The 22,784-nt window shown below is 43.8% G+C and overlaps 2 protein-coding genes across 3 annotated transcripts in view; one reads left to right on the plus strand and one right to left on the minus strand.

Annotated features, from left to right (window-relative positions):
• The window catches only part of flii (FLII actin remodeling protein), a 68,577-nt gene extending 50,443 nt beyond the window's left edge, over nt 1-18,134 (plus strand). Inside the window, exons 23-30 of the mRNA XM_080206620.1 lie at nt 2,497-2,704; nt 4,145-4,299; nt 6,114-6,174; nt 7,685-7,813; nt 9,071-9,177; nt 9,552-9,657; nt 15,476-15,541; nt 17,957-18,134. Of these exons, the coding sequence (XP_080062746.1) occupies nt 2,497-2,704; nt 4,145-4,299; nt 6,114-6,174; nt 7,685-7,813; nt 9,071-9,177; nt 9,552-9,657; nt 15,476-15,541; nt 17,957-18,091 (967 nt within the window). The 3' untranslated portion in view covers nt 18,092-18,134. The remainder of the gene's footprint in view (nt 1-2,496; nt 2,705-4,144; nt 4,300-6,113; nt 6,175-7,684; nt 7,814-9,070; nt 9,178-9,551; nt 9,658-15,475; nt 15,542-17,956) is intronic.
• Nucleotides 18,135-19,930: 1,796 nt separating this feature from the next.
• The window catches only part of llgl1 (LLGL scribble cell polarity complex component 1), a 99,428-nt gene continuing 96,574 nt past the window's right edge, over nt 19,931-22,784 (minus strand). For both annotated transcript variants that reach the window (XM_080206622.1, XM_080206621.1), the window contains exon 23: nt 19,931-21,855. In XM_080206622.1, the coding sequence (XP_080062748.1) occupies nt 21,846-21,855 (10 nt within the window). In that variant the 3' untranslated portion in view covers nt 19,931-21,845. The remainder of the gene's footprint in view (nt 21,856-22,784) is intronic.

Raw genomic sequence — 22,784 nt, forward strand, 5'->3', positions numbered from 1 at the left:
AGATTTGGTATGAAACAGACATGTTTGGCAAAGGTCTGTTTCATGCACATCAGCTTCTGAAGTTCAATGGCTCTCTGACTCAGATCGGTGGAGGAAGAGGAGGGAGGTGGGTCAGATCATTCTCTGGTGGGGGGAGGGAGGGAGGCCAGATCATTTTCTGGTACGGTGTGGGGGGGGGGGGAAGCAGGAGAATGGAGGCCTGATCATGTTCTGGTTGTTGAGGGGAGGGAGAAGGGGATGGGTCAGATGTATCTCTGGTTGGGGGAGGTCCAATCATTGTCTGGTGGAGGGGGAAGGAGGGCAGAGAGAGGCCAGATTGTTGTTTGCTAGTTGGGGGGAGCCAAACTGTTGTCTGGTATGAGGCGTGAGAGTGGAGGGACAGAGGGAGGCCAGATTGTGTGGAGAGGAGGAGGAGAAGGGGGGTGCAGAGGGAGGCCAGATTGTTGCCTGGGGGAAGGGTATGGTGGGAAGACGGGGGGGGGGGTGTGTGTGGAAGAGGGGGGGAGTGTGGGGTGGGGGGGGAGGGAGGAGGAATGGAAGTGGTGGGGGAGGGAGGAGGAGTGGAAGTGGGGGGGGGGGGAGGGAGGAGGAGTGGAAGTGGTGGGGGAGGGAGGAGGAGTGGAAGTGGGGGGGGGAGGGAGGAGGAGTGGAAGTGGGGGGGGGAGGGAGGAGGAGTGGAAGTGGGGGGGGGAGGGAGGAGGAGTGGAAGTGGGGGGGGGGAGGGAGGAGGAGTGGAAGTGGGGGGGGGAGGGAGGAGGAGTGGAAGGGGGGGGGAGGGAGGAGGAGTGGAAGTGGGGGGGGGGAGGGAGGAGGAGTGGAAGTGGGGGGGGGAGGGAGGACGAGTGGAAGTGGGGGGGGGAGGGAGGACGAGTGGAAGTGGGGGGGGGAGGGAGGACGAGTGGAAGTGGGGGGGGGGAGGGAGGACGAGTGGAAGTGGGGGGGGGAGGGAGGACGAGTGGAAGTGGGGGGGGGAGGGAGGAGGAGTGGAAGTGGGGGGGGAGGGAGGAGGAGTGGAAGTGGGGGGGGAGGGAGGAGGAGTGGAAGTGGGGGGGAGGGAGGAGGAGTGGAAGTGGGGGGGGGTGGAAGGAGCAGGTGTGTAAGTGGGGGGGGTGGAAGGAGGAGGTGTGGGGGTGGGGGGGGTGGTGTGGAGTAGGGGGGGGTGGTGTGGAGTAGGAGTAGGGGGGGGTGGTGTGGAGTAGGGGTGGGGGGGGGTGGTGTGGAGTAGGGGTGGGGGGGGGTGGAGTGGAGTAGGGGTGGGGGGGGGTGGAGTGGAGTAGGGGTGGGGGGGGTGGTGTGGAGTAGGGGTGGGGGGGGGTGGAGTGGAGTAGGGGTGGGGGGGGGTGGAGTGGAGTAGGGGTGGGGGGGGGGGGTGGAGTGGAGTAGGGGTGGGGGGGGGTGGAGTGGAGTAGGGGTGGGGGGGGGTGGAGTGGAGTAGGGGTGGGGGGGGGTGGAGTGGAGTAGGGGTGGGGGGGGTGGAGTGGAGTAGGGGTGGGGGGGGTGGGGTGGGGGGGGTGGAGTGGAGTAGGGGTGGGGGGGGTGGGGTGGGGGGGGGTGGAGTGGAGTAGGGGTGGGGGGGGGGGTGTGTGGAGTGGGGGGGTGGAGGGGGGGTGGGGGGGTGGAGGGGGGGTGTGGAGTAGGGGTGGGGGGGTGTAGGGGTGGAGGGGGGTGGTGTGGAGTAGGGGTGGGGGGGGCAGAGAGTAGAGGGGGGAGAGGGAGGGTGGTGGAGGGTAGGGTGGGTGGGAAGACGGGGGTGGGGTTGGGGGAGAGGGAGGGTGGTGGAGGGTAGGGTGGGTGGGAAGACGGGAGGGAGGTGGGTCGTGTGGGTGGGAAGGCAGCGGGGGATCCACTGATGGTCTGCGGGCAATCGATGGGGGGGACGTGGGGCAGAGGGTCATGATCAGTCTGGGTAAGGAGGCAGTTACGTTGTGGGGGTGGGGTGATTATCTGCTCCCGCTTTTTACTCCCACGCCCCTTTACCCGCTTTTTACTCCCGCGCCCCTTTACCCGCTTTTTGCGGCCCGAGAGTGATGTGACAGTGGCTCGTTTTTCTAATTTTTTTTCTCAATGCGCATATGCAATTCAAAGCTCCGATTGTTTTGGGTATGATAAGTCCCGCCCACAGTTCGATTCAGACCCGCGATTTTTTTTTTCAGGCTAAATGTGTATGGGAGTTCTTAAGAGCAGATTTCCAAGTTGGATCTGAATTGCACCCAGATTCAGCACTTGGAATGAAAATGGTAAAATTGGGTCCTAAGAGTCTAATGTTGTAAACTTCAGATACAAAGCTTAAATAGTTTATGAGTGTCATCTAAACTCAATTAAATTGCTACCTACACTGTACTTACTTTATTTTAGTTTTATCCTCATCAGCTACACATACGAGCAATTCCTCAATCCCAAGTCATTTAAGTCTGTTTCCGATAGTGAAGTCCATGATTCCAGGTTGATTATCTGGTCTGCCCTAGCCACTCATTCAGTCTTCCTTCTTTGTTTCAGATACTGGGTTCCAGTGGAGTATGAAGATGACCAGAAAGATAAAGAGAAGGGAGAAGAGGATGGGGATGATGAAGAAAAACAGCAGGAGGAAGACTTCCAATGTGTGGTATACTTTTGGCAGGGCCGAGAGGCTTCCAACATGGGCTGGCTAACTTTCACCTTCAGCCTACAGAAGAAATTTGAGAGCCTTTTCCCTGGCAAACTAGAGGTAAACAGTTGCGTGTTCTCGACATAGAAACATAGAAACTAGGAGCAGGAGTCGATCTTTGAGCCTGTTCTGCCAACCATTATGATCATGGCTGATCATGCAACTCAGTGTCTTGTTCCTGCTTTCCCCCTATATCCTTTGATTCCTTTAACCCCAAGAACTATATCTAACTCCTCCTTAAAAACATACAATGGTTTGACCTCAGCTGCTTTCTGTGGTTGCAAATTCCCCAGGCTTACCTGGATGAAGAAGTTTCTCCTTATCTCAGTCCTAAATAGTTTTACCTGGTCTCCTCAGACTGTGATCCTTGGTTCTGGACTCCCCCATACTGGAGATAAAATCCTTCCTGCATTTACTCTGTTAGAATTTTACAGATTTCTGAACTCCCCCACCGGTCTTCTGAACTCCCCCACCGGTCTTCTGAACTCCCCCACCGGTCTTCTGAACTCCAACCAATATAATCCTAATTGACTTGATCTTTCAGATATCAGCCCAGCATTCCGAGGAGCCAGTCTGGTAAACCTTTGATGCACTCTGTCTATAGCAAGAACATTCAGCTTCAGATAAGGAGACCAGAACTGCACGTAATATTCCAGGTGTGGTCTCACCAAGGCCCTATATAATTGCAGCATGACATCCGTGTTCCTGTACTCAAATCCTCTTGCTACAAAGGCCAATGTACCATTTGCCTTTACTGTCTACTGCATCTGCATACTGTCAGGAAAATCATCTTTTGAATGAATTTGCCATTTTGCTGCAGTGAACAGGATTCCAAAAAGATTCTCCCCAGTGTTCTGATTTAGCTGTTTAAAGGTGGGAGAGAGATTCTGTTTTCTCAGTTGTACGTATGGTATAATGTGATCAATTTATAGTAGGGAAAAGAGCAGGCACACTTTGATATAACTCATCAGAATGGAGTCACATCACTCCAATCACCTACTCACACTGTTAGAGCACAAGGATGCTCTTTGTCTGTTGGAGCACCCTGAAAAATCTATTTCCCCATATTATAGACAGGACAGTTAGTGATGAAAGGAGATTGGACACCAGAGTGGGAGAAAGATAATTACTGTGTGATTTATCTTTCTATTGAGCTTGAGAGACTACGCAAATCTTCTCAACTAAGGAAACTGTGTTTAAGTTGGCAGTTTCTTTGTGAGAGTGTGGTAGAGCTCTGGAAAACCTGGCACTAATCTATCCTCAAGTTATTTCACTTCAATCTTTGTACTTTTAAGGGCATTGGTAGATTATAAGATTACCTGTGATTATTTGGATTTAGTGAATCATGCAACCAACCAACCCTATTACAAGATCTGAAGGGGAGGAGGGAGCAGTGTGTGTTGCTGCTGGAATCACATTGGTACATGATGGCATGGGTGATGGAAATGAAAGAGAGGAAAGAGAAATGAAATGGTGGATTAATTTGTGTGCATCTGTCAGGTGGTACGGATGACCCAGCAGCAAGAGAACTTGAAGTTCCTATCTCACTTCAAAAGGAAGTTTATTATTCACAAAGGAAAGAGAAAGACTCCAGAGAATGGTCTGCAACCCAGTCTCTATCACATCCGCACCAACGGCAGTGCCCTGTGCTCCAGGTAAGGTTTTTGTTTTTGACTCTTTCCCTTTATTCTTTGTCTTCACTGTACATCACTGCTCAAAAAAGTGAGTGACTAACTTGTTCTCAGATTTATCTCATTACATGTTTTGGGAACGTGGGTGATGCAGGTGAGGCTATCTCCTTGAACTGTTGTAGCCCAATTGATAAAAATACTTTGAAAGTGTGCAATTTCACATATTAATATTCAGATACAGGTGACCAGGAAAGAACAGCGATATATGTTTGGCGAGTTTGGATGTTTTATGACTGGGAATGGAATGAATTGATGATGGTGGTCCCATAAATCTGCTGCTATCTCCTTCTTGGTAGGAGAGGTAATGGAGAAAGGTTCTGGTAACGTGACCTTTGAGTTGGTGCTGTACTTGCAACAGATAGTTAAACACAGTGACCACAGTATAGTAATAGAGGTTGGAACTTGGTGCCATCTGCCACTAAATTCAGTCAAGCAAAATGCTGTTATGAATGGTTCTTGATTACTGCTGCTGCTATCCTCATCCAGGTGAGTGAGATTTTTTCATCAGTTTTGGTTTGTGCCTTGTAGAAGGTGAAAAGACTTTGAGGGATCAGCCTCTGACCTGCTGTTGTAGCTATAGTTAATGCAAAATTAAATAATAGAAGCGTATCAAAATAATTACTTCTTGAGAGCAGATTTGGTCCTGTATCAGGACATAGCACATCTACTCTGTTATTATGTATAAGATAGAGGAGGTGTGTTGGAGGGGAAGCTGGATGGTGGACAGGGTGTGTAATAATTGGGGTTGTGGGAAGAAGCAGGAGAGGTGCAGGGATTAGGAAGGGTAGTGTCGGGAGAGCAGGTAACACCTTATTCTTCCAATCCAAAATATATCACCTTATACTTCTCCACATTGCAACTCATTTACCAATTATATGCACTTGTACTTGAAGTTCATTAATGTTCCATTATTTTGTTTGTTCTCCTTTGTATTAACTAACACTGATCCTTGTGGAACACAGCTTCCCACCATTTGCCAATCTGATTAACTACCTTTTTTTCCTGTGAGCCAGCTTGCTCTCCTTTCTTCTGCTTGCCCTGACTCCATGAATTCTAACTTTAGTCATGAGTCCATTTTGCAATGCATTTATTGAGGGTTTTTGCCTTCATGCCACAGGCAGATATTGTATGCTTTTGTCCCCTTTTGTCCTTTTTGTTTCCCTTTTATTTTCCCTTTTTTCCCTTTGCCAAAAGCTGGTGACTTGGGCAATCATGTTAACACTTCAAGCACTGAAGTAATTAGAAAAATGTTTCTCACTTATGTATAGGATTGAGTTGAGATACAACCCTGTCCTGCCCATTTGATGTATCTGATCCACACTCTAATCTCACACTAACCCTTGGTTAGTGGTTGTCAGTTCGCAACTGGCACACAAGATGAAGTGATGTATTTAGGGTAGCTTTTATCTCTGACACTGCATTTTAACCCCTTCTGCTGTACTTGGGCTTTAAATAGTGTGCTTTATATACAGATACCTGTAGGAAGTGGTTTTGTGTTACAGCCCAGTATGGCTGTAACAAGTGCTGTGATCTGGATTTGGTTCTGGAACTCATTCATGCACAGCAATACCTAACGTTTGTTTTACACAGAGCAGACCTACTCCTTCCCCAAGATGTGAGAACAGGTCACCAAGATCTCCTGATAGTGTATTCCTGGCACAGGTTTTGCATTTACCTTCTCTGTTCTGTTTTGGACTTTGTTGGTAATGCCCAGACAAGGATGATGTGGAAAAATCTGTATCTTCTGTTTTTAAAATATATTAAATTATTGTTTACAGGTGTATCCAGATCAGTACAGATTCTAGTATGTTGAACTCTGACTTTTGCTACATCCTTAAGGTATGCTTAATTATGAAAAACCTCAAAGTTAAATTGGATTAACCCTCACCTGTATGTGTAAGGCAAGCCTTGGCTGTATTTTGTATAGTATAGCTGCTAGCTACAATAACAACTTGTATTTATATATTGCCTATAATTAAAGCATCCCAAGGCACTTGGAGCTTTAGAAAATAAAACTTTGTATCAAGTCTTGAAATATTGGGATAGATGATGAAAGGTTTGGCCAAAGAGGTAGGTTTTAAGGAGGGTCTTAAAGCGTAAAGAGAGGTAGAGAAGAGATTTAGGGAGGGAATTTCAGAGGTTAAAGTCTTGGCAACTGAAAGCTTGGTCGCCCATGCTTGACCAATTTAATTTGGGAATACTTAAGATGACAGAATTAGAGCAGTGTAGATGTCGAGACAACTTGTGAGCAGCTAGTGTGTAACTTGGACTGCTATATGACTGTGCATGCTTATGGCCCAGAGAGAACATTACTGATGGGTGAACAGAATTTGAAGCAGGTAAAGACATAGGCAGCAGTCAAGGTCAATAGCTGTGGGTGTGGGAAACTGGCCAGAGATACTTTGCAATAGTCAAATCTAAAGGCATGAATGAAGGTTTTAACCCCAAGTGAAGTTGGGTAGTATTAAGGAGGTGAAAATACTCGGTCTTGGAAATGGCACAGATATGTGATTGGAATCTTATCCCAGAGTCAAATATGACACCTGGATTGCAAACAATCTGAGTTCATCTCAGACGGTTGGTAAGGAAATGAATGGAATCGGTAGCTAGGGAACTGAATTTGGATTAGGAAACAAAGACTGTAGAAATTACTTCTCATTCAGCACTGGATGTCAGAGAAGCAGTCTGATAATTTAGGAGGTGGAATGATTTCAGGATTGGGGAACCAGAACAATAAGCTACATGTGTAAAGATTGAGTCTTAAATCCCAGTTTTAAAAATGAACACTAGGAATACAAGCACACAGCTAATGGATACTCTAAATGTGGCTAAGTGTAAAACAGTTGCATGGGACCAAAAGAGGGAGAAGTGATTGAATGGAACAGAACAACGGGGTGCTGAACAATGAATCTATGAAAACAGCTCATCCGGTATTAAACAGCAGAAAGAATAAATTAAATAACTGCATTGGAAGAGGGATACAGTACAAGTATAGACTCTGCTTTACTATATTCATGTCAGCCTCTCCCTGGAGTGTGCAGTTATGGTTACCTCCTTGCACCAAATAAATCTTTGCTTTTAAAAGACAAAGTGTCATTGCAGTCATCATAGTAGAGTGTTTAAAATAGGAAATAGGTGCTGTGTTGGCTGTTCTTAGCTGGGTTATAGTTGTGGCATTATAGTTGTCCTCCATTATCTGGTTGCAGAGTGGACATCAATAATTTCCCTGGCTCCTGATCATTCCCAGCTGAAAAGTGCATATGAATGGCATTTGTTTTCAGGGGTCAGAGGTGAAAGGTTTGTCTGTACTAGTTTGTGTGCCTGCTCGCTATCTGTTCTGTTCTCTTAGGTGCCTTTTGAGAGTATTGATAACCAAGGTATTGTCTATACCTGGGTTGGACGTGCAGCAGACCCAGATGAGGCCAAACTTGCTGAAGATATCATGAATAACATGTTTGATGAAACATACAGCAAACAGGTAACTAATTTTTCAGACTTCCACATCTGAAAAAACATCTTTAATTACTCTTGCTTCCCTTTCATGTTGAAAAACCTTTTTTTCTGGTGCACGGAAAAATTATTGAGATGAAAATAACACTACAAGTTATTTTTCTCCCATATTCTGCACCTGAATTCCACTTATTTGTTTGGCCTCTTACGTGGACTGAGATAGGTGATCCGCTCAATTAGAGGCTACAGCATTAACCCTTAGACCAGCAAAGGAAAAAGTCAGCTGGGTTCTTATTGCAACTTGTTAAACAACCTGCTGATAAAATGTAAAAAGTTGTCATGTGATGGGATACCATTGTGTGACAGGAGAGAAACAAGATCTTTATGCTGGTTAATGGGTATTTTATTATCACTTTGAACAATTAATTGGAGGAGCAGAAATTTTTGTACACCAGAGACATCTGAGGTGCTGAGTGATGTTCATTGTTTAAATTTGTAAAACAGTTCTGTCTGTTTCTGTTCCTAGATTGCCTTGTAACGTAACAGTGACCTGAACCTCAATGACTGCATATACTCTCCCTTTATTGTAGAGTATCATAAAGTAAATGTTGCATTTGGCTTTTTTCTGAAGACAGTAACCATGAGGTTTGTTTTAGTCTGGTTCAGGTCAGTAGCATTGTTAAAGGAGTTTTTATATTTTATTATAGAGCATTCAGTGAAGCCATTGTTTTTGAATAGGAGTATGCCTCACCAAGCAACAATCTGTTTTCCAGAAAGGGGCCAAATCATTAATTTCATTTACAGTGAATCTTTTAGGATGTATCAGTTAAATATACACTGTAATGAATTGCAGAGAAATATTTTTAATTTTTTTTTCATTCATTATTGAAGGATTTTAAAAAGATATCTGGGACTCATTTCCTCCTTTATTGGGGCCATCACAGTTGGGTGAACAAAAGGAGTTGTAAGCAGTGTTCAGTGAAATAAGCCTAATTAGGGATTGTTTTCTCCTATAACTGGGAACCTAGTACAACATATTCCTGTATACTGTCCTGTTGGGCTAAATTCTACACATGCGTGATATCCTGAGTTGGGAAGCAGCGAGAGCACAGTGTGGCACTCTAAGCTGAATGCATACAGGACAATTTGCATAGTAGTTGCAGCATCTGAATTGTGGTTGCATGATATTCTGCACCGAAATTCCACTGCTGTTCTGGGAAAATCTACTTTGAGAGCTGTAAATTGTATTGTTGTCTTGCTGTCAATATCTGCTGTGTTATTTTAGGTGATAAATGAGGGGGAGGAGCCTGAAAACTTCTTCTGGGTTGGAATAGGTGGAGAGAAGCAGTATGATGAAGATGCAGAATACATGAAACACTCCAGACTTTTTAGGTATGTGGTCAGAGATGGACATGTTTGCCATTAGTCTTCCTACGTGCTTTAGTAATCCTGAACCATACACTTGAAAGATAATTGGCTTGTCTTTGGCCTCGTTGAAAACGTTTTTCATTTGAATATAGCTTAGTTATTGGGTGGTTTATTTAGTGCAGAGGTTCTCAGTCAAAGGAGCTCTTTCTGCTTCTGGCTCATACCATGCCCACCTCCAGCTGCCACTTATTTGTGTACTGCTTGACTTTTTGCAGACCCTGGGAAGCCTCTACAGATTCCAGTTTGATAAACACTGATTTCACTTTCTCAATTTCTGTGTGAAAAATGAGCACACTATAATGGAATGCATCATTTACTCCCTCATTTCTTTCTTTAAGGTGTTCCAATGAAAAGGGTTATTTCTCTGTGTCAGAGAAGTGCTCTGATTTCTGTCAGGATGATCTTGCAGATGATGACATCATGCTACTCGACAATGGAAAAGAGGTTGGTGAACATAACCACAAAGCTATAGCAGGCAAATCAGGGCAGTGGTACTGAATACTGGGCCTTCAAACCTGCTAAAATGTATTTGTAGTCCCCCCCACAAGATGACTCATTCAGTGAAATTCTGATGTCCAGGACAGACATATGTTGAAGTGGAGTGTGTTCTTTCAGCCATGGTGAGGATGTGTCATCCACACATTCACTGACATCTTCAAGAAGGCTACATACAAAATGATAGATTATCATCAAGTGCATGGGAAGAAGTCAATATTGGAGGGCACTGAATGGTTGTGAGTCAGCTGAAAATACTGATCTGCAAGGCCATGATTCTAGTGGTGTCAAATATATTGATATTTAGAAATCAAATGATTACTACATGTGTATGTTTAAACATTAAATATTTATGAAGGACCAAATTTTGAAGCTGTGTAAATGAGTCCTGCACCCCGACAGGGTCTCTGGTTTGTGCTGAGCTGGTTGAGACCAGGTGTATTAGATGCTTTTGTTTAATAATCCTGTTAGCAAGTTAGATTGTGGCCAGAATTGGGTTTGGTGCTAGTTGTATAGGCTACAACTGCCTAAGGCAATTATAATGGCACACGGTAGGTGCTTATTAACCATACTCTAGTATTGTTGCTTAGGGCCTTGATGTTCGTGAGGCATTTGGATGTGGTGGCAGTGACGGAGAGGTGGTTAAAGGAAGGGCAGGACTAGCAGCTGAATATTCCTGGGTATGTGTTTTAGGTGTGACAGAGGAGGGTTGAAGAGAGGTGGTGGGGTGGCGTTGTTAGTTAAGGAGCACATCACAGCAGTGCAGAGGGAGGACAAAATGGAGGAGTTAGGGATTGAGTCGCTGTGGGTGGAGTTGAGGAATAGGAAGGGAGCGATTACTATGCTAGGGGTGTACTGTAGGCCACCCAACAGCCCAAGGGCAGTGGAGGAAGGCATCTGTAAAGACATTTTAGATAGGTGCAGAAAGAATAGGGTGGTTGTAGTGGGTGACTTTAATCTTCCTGGAGTGGATTGGAAGGTGCCTAGAGCTGGGGGTACAGATGGGGAGGAATTTGTGTGCTGGAAGGAGCCTTGGAGCAGTATGTAACTAGCCCGACTAGGGAGGGGGCTATACTGGATTTAGTGTTGGGTAATGAGCCGGGGCAGGTGGTTGAGGTTGCAGTAGGCGAACATGTGGCTAACAGTGACCACAAGTCTGTCTACTTTAGGATAAAAATGGAAAAGGATGATTGCCGTCCGAAGGGGAGGGTGCTGAACTAGGGGAAGGCGAGCTATAGCCGGATTAGGAAGGAGTTGAAGGACACTGATTGGGAGGGGTTGTTAGCGGGCAAGTCCACGGTTGGCAAGTGGGAGGCTTTCAAGGGCAAACTGATAACGTTGCAGGAAAGACATGTGCCGGTAAAGAGGAAGGATGGGAAAGGCAGGATCAGAGAGCCATGGATTACAGGGGATATTGAGGACTTGGTCAGGAAGAAGAGAGTGGCATATGTTAGGTCTAAACAACTGGGAATGGAGAGAGCGCTGGAGGAATATAGAGAGAGCAGGAGGGAGCTTAAAAGGGGAGTTAGAAGGGCGAAAAGGGGGCATGAAATGGCTTTGGCTGATAGGATTAAGGAAAATCCAAAGGCATTTTACTCTTATATTAGGAACAAGAGGGTGGTTAGAGGGAAAATGGGTCCTCTTAGGGACAAAGGAGGGGAACTATGCATTGAGTCTGAGGGAATGGGGGAGATCCTGAATGAATACTTTGTATCGGTATTCACGAAGGAGAGGGGCTTGGTGTCTTGTAATGTCTTGGAGGGAGCTGTAGATCAGTTGAAGGAGATATCCATTACGATGGAGGAAGTGTTAGGGTTTTTAGGTAGCATAAAAACTGATAAAGCTCCAGGGCCTGATGGCATTTATCCCAGGCTGCTCAGGGAGGTGAAAGATGAAATTGCTGGGCCTCTGACGCAAATCTTTGTCTCTTCTTTGGACACAGGTGAGGTCCCAGAGGACTGGAGGATAGCTAGTGTGGTACCGCTGTTTAAAAAGGGCAGCAGGGATAATCCTGGTAATTATAGGCTGGTGAGTTTGACATCGGTGGTAGGAAAATTGTTAGGGATAGGATGTATAAGTATTTGGAGCGTTGCAATCTGATTAGGGATACGCAACATGGCTTTGTTCAGGGGAGGTCTTGCCTTACGAATCTGGCAGAATTTTTTGAGGAGGTGACAAAGACGGTTGACGATGGGCGAGCCGTTGATGTCATCTATATGGATTTCAGTAAGGCGTTTGACAAAGTCCCTCACGGTAGGCTGGTAGAAAAGGTTAAGGCACATGGGATACAGGGACAGGTATCTAGATGGATTGCAAACTGGCTAGGCAACAGGAGACAGAGAGTAGTAGTGGAAGGGTCCTTTTCAAGCTGGAGGTCTGTCACCAGTGGTGTGCCGCAGGGCTCAGTACTGGGACCTCTTCATACTATATATAAATGACTTGGAAGAGGGCGTACGTGGTGTGATCAGCAAATTTGCAGATGACACCAAGATGGCAGGATTGGCAGATAGTGAGGAAGATTGTCAGGTGACACAGCAGGATATAGATAGGCTAGTATACTGGGCAGATAGATGGCAGATGGCATTTAATCCTGACAAATGTGAGGTGATGCATTTTGGAAGGAATAATGCAGGGAGGAGTTACATGATGAGAGAAGAATTGGCGAATGTGGACTGGGGGAGCGTGTTGGAAGGTAGGTCTGCTGAGGAGCAGTGGAGGATCTTTAAGGAGATCTTTCTTGGTGCTCAGCGGAAATTTATTCCAATGGTCAAAAAGGACCGTAGGAGGAGAGGTAATAAGCCGTGGATAACGAAGGAGGCGAAGGAAAGTGTTAAATTAAAAGCGGAGGCGTTTAGAGTAGCTAAGAGTAGTGGGCGAGAAGAGGATTGGGAGAGGTTTAAATGTCAACAAAGATTGACAAAGAAGTTGATAAAAAAGGGTAGGAGAAACTATGAAGCTGGGCTAGCGCTTAATATAAAAAAGGATAGCAAGAGTTTTTATAAATATATAAAAAGGAAGAGGCTGGCTAGGGTGAACGTTGGTCCCTTAGAGGATGAGAAGGGGGACTTAGTGGTAGGGGATGGGGATATGGCGGAGGTCTTGAATAACTTTTTTGTTTCGGTCTTCACGGAGGAGGACGTGAATAATTTGCCGGATGTTAGAGATGAAAAGGTGGTAGGACTGGAGGGTCTCGATGACATTACTGTTACTAGAGAGGTGGTGCTCGACAGACTGGAGGGACTGATTGTGGACAAGTCCCCAGGACCGGATGGAATGCATCCGAGGGTCCTGAAAGAAATGGCGGAGGTGATAGTGGATGCCTTGCTGGTCATCTTCCAGACGTCGCTGGATTCCGGGGAAGTGCCGGAAGATTGGAAAACGGCTAATGTTACGCCGTTGTTTAAGAAGGGTGCCAGGCAAAAGGCGGGGAATTATAGGCCTGTTAGTTTAACGTCTGTTGTAGGTAAAATGTTAGAATCCGTCATCAAGGAGGAAATAGCGAGGCATCTTGAGGGGAACTGCTTGATAGAGCAGACGCAGCACGGTTTCCTTAAAGGGAAGTCGTGTCTGACAAATTTACTGGAGTTCTATGAGGATGTGTCTAGGGTGGTGGATAGAGGAGAGCCGGTGGATGTGGTCTTCCTGGATTTTCAGAAGGCGTTTGACAAGGTACCTCACAAGAGGTTATTACAGAAGGTCAGGGGGCATGGAGTTGGGGGTAGGGTGTTAGCGTGGATAGAGGACTGGTTGTCAAATAGGAGGCAGAGAGTGGGGGGGTCAATGGGTGCTATTCGGATTGGCGGTTGGTGACTAGTGGAGTGCCCCAGGGGTCAGTGCTGGGGCCTCAGCTATTTATATAGATGATCTGGAGGAGGGAACCGAGTGTAGGGTGTCGAAATTTGCTGATGACACCAAAATTGGTGGAAAGGCAAATTGTGCGGAGGGTGGGGAGAGTCTACAGAAGGATCTAGATAGGCTGGGCGAATGGGCCAGGAAATGGCAAATGGAATTTAATGTTGGCAAGTGTGAGGTGGTCCACTTTGGTAGGAATAATGGTAGGAAGGATTATTACTTACGTGGAGAAAAACTGCAGCAGGCGACGGTGCAGAGGACCTCGGGGTCCTTGTGCATGAGTCGCAAAAACCCAGCTTGCAGGTGCAGCAGGTGGTCAGGAAGGTGAATGGGATGCTGGCCTTCATCGCAAGGGGGATTGAATATAAAAGTAGGGAGGTCTTGCTGCGGCTGTATAGGGCATTGGTGAGGCCGCAGCTGGAGTACTGTGTGCAGTTTTGGGCGCCGTACTTACGCAAGGATATTTTAGCCTTGGAGGGAGTGTAGAGGAGGTTTACTAGGCTGATGCCGGAGTTGAGGGGGTTGAGCTATGAGGAGAGGCTGAATAGATTAGGCTTGTACTCGTTAGGGTTTAGAAGAATGAGGGGAGATCTCATTGAGACGTATAAGATGATGAATGGGATGGATAGGATAGAGGTGGAGAGACTCTTTGCACATTCTCCCTGTGGTTGCGTGGGTTTCCTCCGGGTGCTCTGGTTTCCTCCCACACCCCAAAGATGTGCTCTTAGGCTGATTGGTGTACCAAATTGACCCTATTCTCCCCTGAATCTGGTTACAATAGGGGTACCATTAGCATACACATGGGGCAAGGTAGGTGTAGGAAAATGCTTGTTAAGATGGCGGCGCAGGCTGATTGGGCCCAAGGGCCTGTTTCCCATGCTGGGTTGTTCTTTGTTTTGAATGTTCAAGCTAAGAAGAGTGACACAGTGCTGCAAAAGCTAACTACAACAATATTAGGCAGGAATTGGGGAATGTAGATTGGGGGTGACTGTTTGAGCGTAATTTCAATTTGTCATGTGGGAATATTTTGTTCAGGACCAACATGTTCATGTGAAAATGACGGGTAAGGATTACAAGAGAAGCTGAGCTTAGTAAAAAAAGAGCATACATAAGGTTTAGGAAACTGAAAAGAGTCCTTGAAGAATATAAAGAAAGCAGCAAAGAATTTAAACGAGTTAGGAGGGCTAAAATGGGCCATAAAACAAATGTCCTTAGCAAACAGGATTAAGGAGATTTTACACATTTTACACTTAAAAGGAACAAGAGGGTAGTTAGGGAAATGGTTGGTCCATTCAGAGACAAAGGAGGAAATTTGTATGTGGAGCTGGAGAAAGTGGGTGAGGTCCTTAACAAATACTTTGCATTGGTATTCACAAAGGAGAAGGACACGGTGGAAGGTGAGTCTAGATTGGGGTATGTTGATATGAAAAGGGTGTTGTTTGTTTTGAAAAACAGGATATTGCCTGGTTTAGAGGGTATTAGCTTCGAGGAGAGATTGAACAAACTTGGTTTGTTTTCAGTTGAACGTCAGAGGCTGAGGGGGCAATCCGACTTATTATAAAATTGAAGTTTATTATGTGGGGGTGGGCGATGCCAATGCGAAAGCCAAGTTTTTTTATACACAGGATGGTAGATGCCTGGAATTAATTGCTGGGGTGATTAAAAACAGACAATAGCAATATTTAAGAGACGTCTTGACAGTTAAGTGAATAAGTTGAGAATAGAGAGGTACACGCCACGTAGAGGCAAAAGGGCTTTAGTTTAGAAAAGCACTATGTGTCAGTGTAGGCTTTTTGGGCCAAAGGTTGCCTGTTCCTGTGCTGTGTGGTTCTTTGTTCTCTGGCAATATAAAAATCCTGCTGTTTTTCCGATATGTGCTCAACTCCTCAATAATGGTGCTTTTCTGTCTTTTCAGGTTTACATGTGGGTGGGAACACAGACCAGTCAGGTGGAGATCAAACTAAGCCTTAAAGCATGTCAGGTAAACCTTGTACTTAATGACTGAAAGGAAAGAGACCTGTACACAGAGCAGTTTTGGTAATTGGGCAGGGCAGCATGAAGAGAATGAGCAGATGAAACTAAAAAGCCTTCTCTAACTCATCTGGCAATGAAAACTAGTCCAGGATCACACTGGAATTCAATCAGAATCCAACCAGAATCAACATCCACCATCCAACCGTGCAGCCTGCCCAAAGGTTCACCATTCTCTAGGGAAATAACTAATCTTGATCAGTCACTTCATTAGGGAACTTAGACTAAAGTAAACATGTCCTTCATAAGATATAGAAGCAGATTTAGGCCATCTGATCATGGCTGATATGCTCCTTATCCCCCTTTTCCTGCCTTCTCCTCATTACTGATTGAAAATCTGTCTAACTCCTCTTTAAATTTGCTCTGTCCCAGCATCCACTGCACTTTGGGAGAAGTAGTTTCTCCTCAACTGTTTTAAATTTGCCACCCCTTATCCTATGACTATGACCTCATGTCTTAGAATGCACAACCAGTGGAAGCATCTGCTCCATGTCTACTTTATTCATATCATTTATCACCTTGTTACCTTAATTTTATGTCCCCTCATTCTTCTAAATTCCAGAGAGTATAGGCCTAAGCTGTTCAATATGACAAAATCCTCATTTCTGGAATCAATCTAGTGAACCTCCTTTGAACTACCTCCAACCCTTTTCTCAAATAAGGGAATCAAAACTGTGCATAATACTCACCCACCAATACCTTGTATAGTTGCAACAATACTTCCTTACCTTCATATTCCATTCCTTTAGTTCTAAATGCCAACATTCCATTCATTTTCTTATCTGCTGTACCAGCTTGCTACTTTTCTGTGACTCATGAATGAGGACACCTAGATCCCTCTGCATTGGAGCACCCCGAAGTGTGTCTCCATTCAGATAATAAGCCGTCTTCCCATTTTTCCAACCAAGATACATGACCTCACACTTATCCACGTTAAACTCCATCGGCCACATTTTGGCCTACTCTCTTAACCTATATCCATTTAAGTTTATTTCCTCGCTGCAATTACTTTCCTATTTTTGTGTCATCTGCAAATTTGGCTATAGACCCTTCTCTCCTTGTATCCAAATCATTAATATAGATTGTAAATAGCAGGGGCCCAAGGGCTGAACCCTGTGGCACTTCACTAGTTACTATGTGCCATCCAGAAAAAAACCATTTATCCCTACTGTCTTCTGTCCATCAGTCACCTATCCAAACTAATAAATTACCAGTAATCCCATGTGATCTAACCTTACGATTAATCTTTTGTGCGGCCCCTTATCAATACGCCGTCCAGATATATTACACCTGCAGGATCCCCATTATCCTCTTTGTTTGTTACATCCTTGAAGAACTTTAGTCAAACATAATTTGCCTTTCATGCTGACTCTGATGGATAGCGTTTTGACTTTCCAAATGTCATGATATTGCTTCTAACCCTCTTCTAACAATTGTTTGTAATTTCCCACATTTTGCCTCCCTCTCTTTTTGAATAAGGGCATTACATTACATTTTTCCAATCCATTGGAACCTTTCCTGTGTCCAGGGGACATGGATCCACTCTCTGCTGCCATCAGACCTAGAGGGACTTACCTGCCCTCAATCCCAGTTCAATATTGTTTAGTTTGTCTTTTATATTGTCCGTAACCTCTGTTTAGCCATGGATGTTTTTTACCCCCCGTTACCATCATCTCCCTCACTGGGATATATTTTAGTTGTCAGAACTTGAGTATCTCCACTGCCTTATCGTTTCACCTTCCTGCCCACTCTACTCAGGCCAAATCTGTCATCATGCCTCTTACTTTTTGTTAATTTCCAGAATGCTAGTGTGGGACTCCACTTTCTCACCTACAAACTGAATTTTGAATTCTATCATACTATGGTCACTACTCCCTAGAGGATCCTCAACTATGAGGTCATCAATTAATCCCTCATTACACAATACCAAATCTAACTCTGTCTTGATGATTAAGGTGCTTTTTTTAAAACAGATAATTATACTTGTTATTTGCCATTATTTAAAATAAGTTGGAGAAAAAAAAACACTAAGTGGTCCATGGTGTTATGGGAGAGCCACTAACAGGAAAAGTATTAGCCAGTGTTACTGGTCAGTCTCCAGTTTTTGTAAATATTGTGATAGGAAAGAATATGTCTAGTGTGATTTCTTTCCAGGTTGAAGAGTCTGCTAACATTCTGATTAGGTTCATATCAAAATAGGAGAAGGCTGACTGTTGTTGAATTATGCATTTAGTAATGTCTCAAGAAACACCCTGCATTAGACAAAAACATTGGGCTCAAACTGAATTGGTTACGATTAATAATATTCATTTGCTGCCCAATCTGAATGTTTCTATTGATCTGACAGAGTTTTTTTGCTTTTTAGGTTTACATCCAGCACATGAGAGCCAAAGACAGTGATCACCCACGTAAACTACGACTCGTCCGCAAAGGGAATGAACCCCATAACTTTACACGTTGCTTTCATGCTTGGGGCAACTTCAAAAAACCACTTGCTTAGGACGTTCAGTCACATTTTTAATATGGGTGGGGGGGGGGGGGGGGGGGGCGGTTCAACAAAAAAGTTCAAGAACAAGATGAAAAGAACAAATCAAAAATGATTTGCTCAACTTTCTAAAGGCAAATTAGAACAGTCAGTTATTGCAATGAAGGCTTGCTGATTGATTGGCCTGTTAGGGTTCTTACAGCATTTACATCTGACTACAGAATCTACAGTATAACTGGTGCATTCTCATCATTAACTCTCTGTATTAGTGCTATGTGAATGGAGCGCACCACTTTATGCTCTGGGCCTCCTTGCTGTGCCAGGTCTGCAAACCACAGTTGTACATTAAGAAAAGTAACAGGGTTGGTTTAATGCTTTCAGAAGTAATGATGGGTGAGAATTTTTTTTTTAAGCCAGAATTGCCCCACAGGTTACCCTTGCCAGAAAGCCACTTTCTGGAGAGAAGATTAATTAGTGCCAAAGTTAAAGCATCACCTCACTTAAGGTCAGAAAAACTCTTAAAACTTGACCCCGAACTTATTGTCAATGACAATTGTTACATATGCTGTTATGTTTGCAAAACTACAAGGCACTGTTAAAGGTTATGAAACAACAGCATCTTGAACTGTATATTGATTTTCATATGATATTAACATACATTTTTAATACCATGTCTGGATAGGGCCATAAACAATTTCTTCCCCATAAAACCACTCATGTAATTGGCATTTCCAACTGTTAATTCTTTACTGCAGTATGCTTTATGCTGCTACATTTGAGGAACCTAACTGTGCAGATATGAACAAATTTCCTTGTCATGTGCAGTGTGTCAGAAAGGACTAGCTATTTAAAAAACATAACTGCCAGTGATAGAAGTGACATTTAAGTTTGTCTGTTGGTATAGCTCCAGAGATTGAGCTTGATGAGGCCAGTGGTCCTATATTCAAATGCAGAGTGATTTCAAATGAAGCAATTGCTTTTAAATCAAGATCTGGAAAAAGTTACTGTCCTGGCACAATCCATCCAGAGCACAGATTTACTTTAAGATAAAGGGTCACACATCATAGTTACTTTAATTTGTAAGAAAACATATTGAAGTGCCAAAATCTTGAAGAATTACATCTTTGGGTGAGTGGTGCAAAGTGGAACTGAAGTCAAATCTATGCCAGTTGGACAAAATTCTCATCAGCCCTTGGCAGCAAATCACCACTTGCCAATTGGATTAGAATGCATATTACTACACAGTCAGGGTAGTGTAAATGATTTTAAAAAATGGAATACTGTCACAAAAGAGGTAGTATTGGGCAAGTTAATGGGGCTAATGGTAAACAAGGCTCCTGGTCCTGATGGAATGCATCCCAGCATATGAAAAGAGATGGTGGGAGAAATAGCAAGTGCACTAAGAATAACAACAACAACAACAACAACAACAGCAAAATGGACTTAAATGATACAAAAATTGTAGCATGCTACTGTGCAGAAGGACCTGGTGTCCTTGTGCAGGAATCTCAAGGAGTTGGTTGGCCATAAAGGGAATGCAAGGCTCCCAGTCACCTTATGTGCCTATTTTACCTGAACTATCCCTTCAGTCATACTAGTAGGAAAAAAGCTCCACATTGTCATCACATTCTGCTGGTTTCTCAGTCAAAATGTCTTGTGGGCCCCATTCAGAACCTAATGGGCCTTATGTGGCCCATTGCCCACCACAGGAGTAAATCATGCACATTCCAATACCCAAAATGTCTGACATGCTAATTTATTCCTGATCATTCTGGGTCTATTCCCTCATCACCAGTTGCACATCTCCCACAAATCCCCATTGCTGCATTGAAAAAGACAGTGAATTAACAGTCATAGGAGACACAAAATGCTTTATTACTGTTAAAAGCAAAATCTGTAGATAATGTAACAGCTTCTGTAACTGAACACATTCTACTAGAAAATGTTACTGTAAACAGCACAAACCTTTAAAAATTACAAGGTTTCATTGAGTATGGGATGTCAATATCAAAATAGCCTCCATAATCTTCACAAAGTAAAGTTTAACAGAAAGAAATAAATGCTGACTGCATTCCACATGCGGTTAATCCTGTGGAGAACCTTGTAGATATCACAAAAAATGATCCTTCAACAATAAAGGAGACATATTTACAAATATGGTACCATTTTGCTCAAACTATCAGTTTGACAAGAAATAATATTTACAGGGAGAGTGAGTAATAAAAACATACCAGTGCAGCACCCCATCACCACTAGGGGTCTCTACCCTGTATCTGTCAGTCTACAGAAATGACATCTACTGGAAGCACAACCACTGCTGCACTTGACTTTTCTAAATCAGGAAAATTGACTCCAACTGACAAAAGCCATGATTAGATAGTTTAAGGTACTCAAACTTTGAAAACAATTCTAGATCTTTTCTCTCAACAGGCTTGCTTACTTGAGCAAAAACGCCTTTAAAACTCATCATGTAGAAACAGTCGAGAGAAAAACTGCAGTACAAATATTTTCAATTTCATTTCATGATAAACACAAACAAATGAGAACCCAAAAATATCAATTCCTTATTTTCTGTGGGGGTAGTGGGAGAGAGAGGCAAGTTGTTGAAATTGCTGAAAACTGTGCAGTATATTTAAAACAAGTTAAAATGCACCAGTTGTCATCTATACAAAATTGGTGCAAGAGAAGGCGAGGTGGGATGACCCACATCAAGCTGAGTTACTCAAGATGCAAATGTATTGATGATTACACTTTAGACTTCATTTTACATAATCTCATTTCAAAAAGTGTTTAAAATGTAGAGTCCATAATTAAACTTTACAGATGAGGTCAGCAACAATATTTTCAGAAGCAGACTGCACAGAATCGCGCACAACTCCTTTCAGTGTCAATCTTACCAACAATGAAAGAGAAGCTGATCATGGGCCAGGCAACTCCCCTGAAGGAGAAAAGATGTATTCACTGGGCTCCTCCAAAGAGGCAGAAGTTCACATTATTCAACTGGTTATAGTAGAGCAAAGTTCGGCAGAATCCAGTCTGCATAAAATGAGTTCCTTGTATTATGAATCTTAGAGATATACAGATGTGGACCTTTTCTTCAAGATGTGCTCCTCTGACACCCAATTAACAATAAACCACAATTATAAAGTTAGGACATTTTGAAAAGCAAACCATTTCGAAGAGAACTTGACTCATCATTGAGCTATAGCAGTGCCCTAATACTTCAAATTCATTGAGATTAGTATACAAAACTACATAGAATGCAGCAAGTTGCAAAAGGTTCCTGGAAGGCAAAAGATCCCAGTCATTTCTAGTTGCATTTCACTGGCTGGAGAACAAATGAGAATGACGCCATCTTTAAAAATTCGTTCTCATCCAGGAAAGAAAGAATGTGGAAAAAGTACAAAACTTGATGATCAAACATTTCCCAGATTTGTGTTTCCTTCATGTGATGTGATAAGTAAAGACTGAAAATTGTCCTATAGTACTAAGGTGATCTCTCCTCAGAAGTCAGTTTTATAACATTATTCGTTTAGTGTTGCAAGAGGCTTTGTACTGGTGCAGGCAGGCAGCTGGTATGTAGATTCAGACCAGGTCCCTCTTTAAAAAAAAAATCATTGTCTTTTGGTACTGAAGATGTGACAATTCAAACCACAATCCACATCAACGGCCCTGATCCCAGTGTGAAGCTTGGACTGTTAATGCTGGTAAAATTCCCTTTCTGCTAAGCCAACCAATCACAAGGTGTCTTCAGACCCATCTCTTTCTGCTAACATTCCCTGAAAAAAGTGGAAAACATTTTAAATTATAAGGATACAAAAATTCTTTCATTTGATTTCAATATGCATTTCAGTCCTCTGTTAATTCCAAAACTACTAGAAACAAAGAGGCTGAGGGGCACAAAAGATCAGAAAGGCTAATGAATGCTAGCATTTATATTCAGAAATAAGGAACAAAAAAAATGTTACTAATGGCGTAACATATGGGGCACAGAAACATGTCATTTAGCAAAACCAGTACCTCTTAGTGTTTATGCTCCACTCAAGCTGTCTCCCATCTTTCCTCGCCTACATCTAGAACATAGAACACTACAGCACAAACAGGCCCTTCAGCCCACTAGTTGCGCCGATCACATCAACACCTACCAATCCATAGACCTATCTATAACCCCCAATCCCATTAAATCCCATATACTCATCCAGAAGTCTTTTAAAAGACCCCAGCGAGTTCCCCTCCACCACCACTGACGGCAGCCGATTCCATTCACTCACCACCCACTGAGTGAAAAACTTACCCCTAACATCACTTCTGTACTTGCCTCCCCGCACCTTAAATCTGTGTCCTCTCGTAGTGACCATTTCAACCCTGGGAAATAGCCTCTGAGAATCCACCCTATCTATTCCTCTCAACATTTTATAAACTTCTATCAGGTCGCCTCTCAACCTTCGTCTCTCCAGGGAGAAGAGTCCCAGCTCCCTCAACCTAACTTCATAAGGCATGCCTCCCAGTCCAGGCAACATCCTTGTAAATCTCCTCTGTACCCTTTCAATAACTTCTACGTCCTTCCTATAGTGAGGTGACCAGAACTGTGCACAGTACTCCAAGTGGGGCCTGACAAGGGTCTTATAAAGTTGCAGCTTTACCTCCCGATTCCTAAACTCAATCCCTCGATTAATGAAGGCCAGTACACCATACGCCTTCTTGACCA

This window comes from Carcharhinus amblyrhynchos, chromosome 18, assembly GCF_965287045.1.
Source record: "Carcharhinus amblyrhynchos chromosome 18, sCarAmb.v2.hapA, whole genome shotgun sequence".
Classification (NCBI taxonomy): domain Eukaryota; kingdom Metazoa; phylum Chordata; class Chondrichthyes; order Carcharhiniformes; family Carcharhinidae; genus Carcharhinus; species Carcharhinus amblyrhynchos.